General features: G+C 39.7%; 1 protein-coding gene across 2 annotated transcripts; it reads right to left on the reverse strand.

Moving 5' to 3' along the window:
• Window positions 232-8574, reverse strand: LOC109718003 (endonuclease 2-like). 2 transcript variants are annotated; one of them, XM_020243975.1, is made up of 8 exons: window positions 8286-8574; window positions 7982-8153; window positions 2047-2148; window positions 1813-1952; window positions 1554-1646; window positions 846-913; window positions 650-767; window positions 232-497 (listed from the first exon to the last, which is right to left on the reverse strand). In XM_020243975.1, the coding sequence occupies exons 1-7, from the start codon at window positions 8394-8396 to the stop codon at window positions 698-700; spliced, it is 756 nt and encodes a 251-aa protein (XP_020099564.1). In that variant the 5' UTR covers window positions 8397-8574; the 3' UTR covers window positions 232-497; window positions 650-697. The 2 variants fall into 2 exon arrangements, with proteins under 2 accessions (XP_020099564.1, XP_020099563.1); XM_020243974.1 differs by having other exon boundaries at window positions 650-723; window positions 8286-8568.

An 8939-nucleotide genomic window follows, 5' to 3' on the forward strand; every position in this document is an offset into this window, starting at 1 on the left:
TTTTGCATTAGGTTAAATCCAGTTTTTAATTAGGTTACTACTCTATGATGAATGATCAAAATTATTTCTTTTGACACAACTATTGCAAAATTAATTCCCAAGACAAGATGAAATTTCATAAAGTAACTGTACGTATCTAAAAAAATTGAAACTCCTCTATGATGTTATCATCAGTAATTAAATTGAAGAACTAATCGAATATCCCTAAAATTTGTTATCACAAAGCGCATATTGATCCACACTAATTGCCTTAATTAAAGCATGTAATTGTTTTAATAAATGAGGAAATTGATGGTGTCAAGGAACAATTAAAGTTACATAATTTGTCTTAGGAGATTCAAATTTTCTGGGCTTCAAATGTAGCTTGTGAAATCAACATTATATATTTTTCGCTGCACTTTTGCTGCTGAAAAGTCCGTTAAGCAACGTCGCCAATCTCATGCCTGCTTGAGCAATTCTCTTCTCGACAATTGGATATCGAGAAAAAAAGTAATCATCTGCGGTTCACAATAGATATAGATGTATCAGAAGGGTACAGATAAATATAACTCAAAACTCAAAATTTTGCGTTTTCCTACGACAAGAACAAACACAAGTAAAAGGGAAGTAATCAAAACTTCGATAGAGAAGTAAGTAGTTATTATTATACCTTCTAAAGTGGAATCTTGATCAACATCCTTATATGCGTAATCGCAAGCTAATTGAATGCTTTCTGATGCATACCTGAAACTTGTGATCTTTTGTTAAAGTTTGAATATATATTAAGGCTGAAATACCAAAAAAAAAAAAAAAAGGTTCAGTAACTATTGGCTTTTTAATTGTTCTTAACTTAGATGACATCTTACTTATTAGGGCATGTGATTGATTCGCCACGACATGTCTCCCATTGGTTCACTTCATCCGACCATTCATCCTAGAGAGAAATAACAGAGATTAAATGAAGTCGAATCGAGATAGTAATGACATTGATGGCGTTGATGCTTCGGTGATAAAGATGAGACAATTGCAAATGATAATAAAGAAGTTGATGAAATATAGAAAATTTTGAAGTATATATATCCATCGAGATATTTTTCTAGATGCATCTCCAGTAGATTCATCGAGTAACCATGATCTCATACACCAACCATCTCTCTCCCGAGGGCTCAAGTTTGAATTTTAGTTGATTCACATAAACAAAACGGATAGCATCCTATCTTTTTCTCAGGAAAAAAAAGAAAAAGAAAAAAAGAAAACATGATCCCATACTAATTAAGCTGATATGAAGTGCACACAAACAGCTATTTAATTTGCCTAAGATCATTCTCTGTAATCAACATTAATTACATGCTGTAGATAAGTTTCACTTTTAAATAGAATGTTTAGGGCCAACTGCATGTTCTAATATGTATAGGTCACTACAAACGCGAAAAAGCTTTCAAAAGAAAAACCACGGTGCAGATTACAGAAACTGTTATCGTATGTCGATCGCGAACCGTCAATCGTTAATCCTACGCATCGATTCCAAAATTAAGTTTAGTATTTTTTAGCGGAGGAAGTAGCGAAAAACTTACAGTGATATTCATGTTGATAGCTTCTATCATGGTGTTCAAATCATTGTTGTAGAAGTCCTTCATCGCAGTCTCTATGATATTAACATCCCACACCTAAGAACACAAAGAGAAATTTAATTATGTCAATATATATATCCCTTAATTAATTTGTGACAAATAAATGATCACATCGCCGCGTTAACTAGACATATATAATTAAGCAAATACATTAATTTTAAGTGTAATACGTACGCATGCATGCGATTATCAAATCACTCACATGGTGCAGGTTGGTTTTCCTTCGGTACCAGTGAACGATTATTGTGTTCCCGCCTTCGTCGTCTGCGAAGCCCACATGAAGAGGCTGATGCACGTCGCCCATGAAATGGGCGAGGAACATTAAACTCTCCGATAAATCGTCTATAGATAAATGAAAATGAGAAACGCGATATTAGCTTCGATCATAATGCGAAAATAAGATGGATAATGAGCAATTAATTTCTTGTAATCTTACATGGACTTGATGGATCTCCATAGGTCTGGAGCTGTGCAGTATAATTATTGATTGCTCCGACTACACACATATCTTTCTCACCATGGGAATTGTGGCAATCCCCTAACCAAAAATTAATAAGAGTTAAATTAGCTAGATATAAATTAATCTTGGTTAATTAGTATACATATATATATATATATATATATATATATATATATATATATAGAGTTCGGCTACTATACTAGCTCTTATGAATATGATCACTTTCGTACTCATAAGTCCTTTTCAGTGGTAGAGATTTCGAATCGACGATTCATATTATTAAACATGATTTAGAATATTTAAAACTTTTGAAGATTAAATTTAATAATTTCATGCGGATTCCTGCAAATATAGCGAATGACAAATATATCCATATAAAGTTCAACTTTCATATGTTGTTCTTTATAAAAGTTCTGATATTTTTAAATCTATTTCTCTGATTTATTACTGTTAGAGAATCGTTAGAAAAGTACTGTTTATATTTTCAATTTTATTGCCACAAATATGTTCCTCCAAAAGTCATAACAATATAATATAAGAGGAGTAAAAATAGCAAAAATTAATCAAGATTAAGTATTTAGTCTATAGTTAACTAAATTTTTTTAACGAATTCTAAAGCAGTGACATATTTGAAAATATCAGAATTTTTATAGGGACAACATATGAAAGTGAATTTTGTAAAGATATATTTGTCATTCACTATATTTGTAGGGACGTGTATAAAATTAACCGTAATATATAAATATCTTTTATTTATTTATTTATTCATTTATACATATATTCCACGATGCTATGTATTAGAGCATTGCTGGATCTACAACTCAAAATGTGTGGTAATCCTACCACACACACACGCTCTCATCCAAAGATCAAATTTTTTTTTCACTAGTCTTATTATTTTATTATTTTTTTAATAAACCAAAAATGAATTAGTAAATCTTAGTTCTCTTATTATAGGCGAACGGTTGTAGAAATTTCAAACTTTTTACCAACACATCAGCATCAGCAGAATGTAGGAATAAAGCAACAAGAGAGACCTTGATTGATAAAAAAAGGAACTTCAACCGAGCCCAGGAAACCATGTGTAAGAAGTTCAAATTGGTGCGATTTGCGGCCAAATCGGCGCGCCCTCCTCCCTCTTCTTCTTCTTCTTCCTCGTCGGCTGCGGCCGATGAGGCGGTCCCCGTTGGCTCGATGAACGGGACCTCGCTGCTGCTGGAGCCGTCGATTCTACCTCATCCCGCCCCGCCTTCTTCCCCCTCGAAGGATCCCGCCCCACCTCCTTCCCCCTCGAAGGATACCGCGTTTCCCCTTACCCAATCGGAGATTCAGCAAATTCTGGACTCCTGTGGAGTGAGGCCCAAGGATGGGGGGACTTCGGTCGGGGCCTTCTCGGTCGGGCCAGGTTTGGCAGCTGATGGAGGAGCTGCGCAGGCCCCTGCGGTGCCTGATCTCTAGGATATCCCCCTTCTGTGGGATTGGGTGTTTTCTCTTTTTCATGGCTAGGAACAGACTTTTTCGTTTTCTCACTTGGAATGTAAGAGGTTTGAACGACCATGCCAAATGTGCTATTGTTAAATCCTTTGTTCGTTCCTGCAAATGTTCAGTGATTTGTCTCCAAGAAACGAAGCTTTCTTCCACTCCTCTTGCTAAGTTTTGGGCCTTTTGTGGGTTTCATCTTCGAGATTACCGAACCTTGGACGCTATCGGAACTAGGGGAGGACTCCTTACGACTTGGAACACCTTTCTGTTCGATTGCATTCATCACTGGAACGGCTCATTCTCCCTAAATGTAGTGCTTAAAAGAAAAGTGGATGGAAAAGTGTTTTATGTTTCGAATGTCTATGGCCCTACCAGGGTAGATCTTAAGCCGGCTTTCTTCCAAGAGCTTCGCGAAATCTGTGGTCGATCAGTTGGCGCGTGGGCAGTGTTAGGGGATTTCAATACTCTGCTTTCTCTATCTGATAAAAACGGCCTGCCCTCGAATTCTGCAGAAATTCTTCTATTCAGGGAAGCCATCAACGACACAGGACTTGTGGACCTCCCCCTTCGTAATCGCGCCTATACTTGGTCCAATGGTCGACGCAACCCCACCTTGGAGCGGCTTGACCGCGCGCTCGTCTCCCTCGACTGGCTTCGCTTATTCCCTAGTTCCTCTCTTAAGGCGCTCCCGCGGCCGCGCTCGGATCACTGTCCCCTTCTTCTGACTGCATCTACATTTGTGCCTCATTTCGGGCTTTTTCGGTTTGAAGCATCCTGGCTCCGCTGCCCTGCCTTCGGCCAAATGGTGACTGATGCTTTGAATTATATCCCTCCTTCCTCTGAGCCTGTCACTCGTCTATCTGAGAAGCTCAGGAAGGTCCGTCAAGTTTTATCTTCTTGGAGCTTTGGCCGAACCTCGCTATTACGGAAACAAGCTGACTCTTGCCTTCGCTGGATTGGCTGGTTGGACTCCGCTGAGGAAGGACGACAGCTCTCGCATTTGGAATTTGCTCTCAGACTACATCTCAAAGCTAGATACGATGAGCTCTGCCTTCAGGACGAGATTTATTGGAAGCAAAGATCGAAGGTGCATTGGCTAAAGGCGGGGGATGCGAATACCAAGTTCTTCCACATCTGCGCAACCATTCGTCGAAATAAGAACTTCATTTCTCAGCTTTCTAATGATACTAACTCTCTTACATCGCCTGCGGCTATTGCTGATCACCTGCTTTCCTTTTATAGCAGCCAGTTGGGGGTGGAATTATACACTAGTAGGTCAATCCACTTTCTTTCACTCTATGGTCCTGACTCCCTCGATTTATCGTCCCTTTCTCGCCCTTTCGCCATGGATGAGGTGAAGACTGGTGTCTTTTCTTGTGCGCCGGACAAGGCCCCGGGTCCGGATGGTTTCCCATTGATGTTCTTTCAACGATTCTGGCACACTTTGAAGGATGACATATTCGACGTCTTCTCTAGTTTCTACGATGGTCCCCTGAATCTCAGCGATATCAATAAAAGCTGGATCTGCCCTATTCCGAAAAAAGCGACGGTCGAGACTGCCAGAGATCTCCGACCTATCAGTCTCATTCATAGTGTACCCAAGATTATCTCCAAAGTTCTTGCGACACGCTTGCAGCTGGTCATGGACAAGTTGGTTAACCCTTTTCAGACAGCATTCATTAAAGGACGTCATATCCTCGACAACTTCTACTCCGCGCATATACTTATTCACCAGGCGGCCCTGCTAAAGATTGACTTCGAGCGCGCTTTCGACCAAATCAATTGGGATTTCTTACTTCAGCTTCTATCTGCTCGCGGCTTCGGCACGAAATGGATTGACTGGATTAAAGGCCTGCTTCTCTCCACCTCTTCTGCGGTTTTGCCGAATGGAACACCGGGATCCTCCTTCGTCTGCAAAAGGGGATTACGTCAAGGAGACCCCCTTTCCCCTCTTCTCTTTATCCTGTGTATCGACGTCCTCTTCCGTATGATTGATGCAGCGACATCCTCAGGTCACCTCCCTACTGTAGGAATTGGCGAGGTATCCATCCATACTCTTCAGTTTGCTGACGACATCCTTATATTTTTCGATGGCTCTCAAAAATCAGCTGCAGTTATAAAGGTGATCTTAGACGCCTTCTCCGACAGCTCGGGGCTCAAAATCAATTTCATCAAAAGCGCTCTCATCCCTTTACACCTATCTGACGATCAGGCCGCGGATTTATCCTTCATCTTTGGCTGCTCGACCCAACGCTTTCCCTTTTCTTACTTGGGGCTTCCCCTCTCGCCTAAGCGTCTCCTCAAAGCCGACTACCTTCCTATCATCGAGAAGATAGACGCCCGCCTAGCAGGATGGAAGGGAGCTACTTTATCAAGAGGTGGTCGCCTAATCCTCCTCAATTCCGTCCTCTCTACTATTCCTTCTTATTTCACCTCCACTTTCCTTTTACCTGTTTGGGTTATTAAAACTATTGATAAAATCCGGCGGGGATTCTTCTGGAGGGGAACGAAACTAGCGAATGGGTTTCATTGCCTCGCAAAATGGGAACATATCTGTAGGCCTAAGAAGGCAGGGGGAATTGGTATTAGAGATCTCCGAGCCGCGAATACAGCTCAACTATTGAAAGGCCTCTGGAACTTCTATTACTCCCGCAATCTGCCATGGGTTATGTTGCTGAGGCAAAAGCATTACAAATACAATCCTGCGGATCCAATATCGATCCCTACTGGCAGCTGCTCGATATGGAAAGGAATGCTCAAGATCGCCGCTCCGTTCCCTATATCTGTCGACTTCTCACTTGGGGATGGTAAGATAACTCCCTTTTGGACGGTGAGATGGTGTGGGAACAACGCCCTACGACATCGCTTCCCTATTTTATACGCTGCTACGACTCGTAAGCACCTCTCTGTTAGCAAGTGGATGCAGCGATACGGGACGCAACCGAACTGTGGTTTTGGCACGCCCATCTGTCCTCGTCAATATGCCGAGATTCAGCAACTCACAGCCCTGGTAAGCACCATTAACCACTCAAATGCTATTGAAGACTCAATTTCTTGGCGTTGGAGTTCTTAAGGCAGATTTACTGTGCGAACCGCTTATCAATTCCTGGTATTCGACGGAGTTAATAATTGTCCAATTAAATTCCTGTGGAATCTCAAAACACCCCTTAAGGTGAAATTATTCTTATGGCTCGTGTTGAAGAATAAGGTGCTCACGGCGGATGTACTGGCAATGCGCGGTTGGATTGGACCTTCTATTTGTATGCTCTGTCACTCTAATGTCGAAACTCTGCAGCATCTTTTATTACATTGCACCTTCGCCAAGTCGGTTTGGAGTAGAATACTGAGTGGCACTCCGGCAGTGATTCAACAAACAATCGATTCTCCTCTTGGGTTTGCAGATAGATGGTGTCGATCGAGAAGGATATTGACGGGGACAAGCAAAAAGCATTTCGACCTCGCCTTCGCTGCGACATGTTGGGAGCTTTGGAAAGAACGGAACAGAAGAATTTTTGACGATCGCTTTGAGGACTGCGGGAAACTGGGCCAAAGAATCTGCGAGGCCGCCATGCTATGGGAGTCGGCTCTAACAAGCTAGCTTCCTTTCTCTTTGCAACGATCTCTTCTGTTTTGGGATTTATTTTATTTTGGTTAAGGGAAGAGTATTTGTGTGGGGAGTTCTTTTACAAGTACTCCTTTGTTATTAGTGTTCAGATTGGGTTTTGGACTGGTATTAAATTGCCTTTGTCCTAGCTACTTGAAAAAAAAAAAAAAAAAACCGTACGAACTTTTCAACTTATAATATTTACAAAATAATATATAAAAATTGCAAGAGATTTGAAATTTTTGTACTCCTTCACCTTTTTTACCAGGACTAGCAGCAACCTGATGTTCATCTTAACTGCTCATTTGAAATTTGAATTAAAATAATCAGTTAAGTGTAAAATAATTAAGCCTTCCTTAAGCGAGGGAGACGATTTATTAATTGTCTAATTTCTGGAACTATTATTCAGATTTTCTACTATTAGAAGATAAATGCAAGAAAAATGAGATGGATCGAAAGTTAAAAACGAGATCAAACCAGCTTAATGCGGCTTACTTAATTTGCCCATTCTAAGAAGGCAAGAACGTACAGTAATCTGAATTATGGATCATTTTAATTTGAATCAGTCAACGACATTTTAACTTTAAAATTTGAACACATGGCATGCGGGTTTAGTTAGTATACTTTATGCAAATCTCACAATTATAAATTTATTAACATAAGAAATTAACTTAAATTTTAAAGTCCGGCTCAAATCAAACAAATTGAAAATATTTTAAATAGCAAATTCAAAATTTTTTAAAAAAGATATAGCTAATTTAAAACGGTCCATAGTTCAGAGCTAGAGAGAGAAAAAGAGAGACCTACGTAGAGAGAGATGCTTACTTGCGTAGTTAAAATTGCACACGCCTGGAGTGTTGGCGTAGTGCAGAGGGGCCGACCACCGGAACCGGAACCGGACTTCGTCGGCCCATGAGCACACCGATGCCAGATCCCCACCCGCGTCCGCCGGTAAGAGCTCCGTCACCAACTCCGACGCCTCCGCCGTAAGATATTGCTACATATTTAATTAATTTCAAACGGGAAAAATAAAAAAGAATCATCACGCATATATGTAAGCAAATTTCAACCAAAAAATTGTATCAATCTATATATCAATCTTTGTGGCCCACTTAATTACATTTATTACCTCTGCAATTTTGCACACCATGTAGTGCCCTTCCTTGCCCCAAGCATCTAAATTCGGAGCTCTTGCTATTAAAGAGAAAAGAACTATTTGAACAAAGAGTAACAAGGCCATTTTGTCCCCCTCTCAATTTCTCTTGTTGACTATATATGTATATATGTATATGTACATGTATCCTTTTTGATTTTTCTATAGTTAATGATTTATTTAACATGTACATCCCAAAGTGGCTGTATATACAACACCGATTCCATCCCAAAACTATTTATGTTTTAGAAATCTTGTACTTTTAGTAAGGTTTCCAAGCACTAGCTAGCCCCTAAACTTTTAAATGTGTTTTATTTTAATGCTTATCTTAAACTAAAAACACCTAATTCACTCGCTTTGCTGTGCACCATGAATTTATTGTTTCTTTATTCATCTCATACTTTTAATTCACAAATATAAATTTTATATAAAAGAATTTTTAACACAAATTAAGAGTGACGGAGTTAAAATATAGAATGGAAAAAATAGTTGAAAATACTTGATGCGTAAATGTACAGATGCACTGGGCGTAGGCAATAGTTTATTTTCTAATAGCAAACATAAATAAGAATTAACTAAAGTAAAAAAGTTTAAAAGGGTCTATAAATTACTAGAAGTCAAAGGCTGAAA

This window comes from Ananas comosus, linkage group 12 (genome assembly GCF_001540865.1).
Source record: "Ananas comosus cultivar F153 linkage group 12, ASM154086v1, whole genome shotgun sequence".
In the NCBI taxonomy this organism is placed as follows: domain Eukaryota; kingdom Viridiplantae; phylum Streptophyta; class Magnoliopsida; order Poales; family Bromeliaceae; genus Ananas; species Ananas comosus.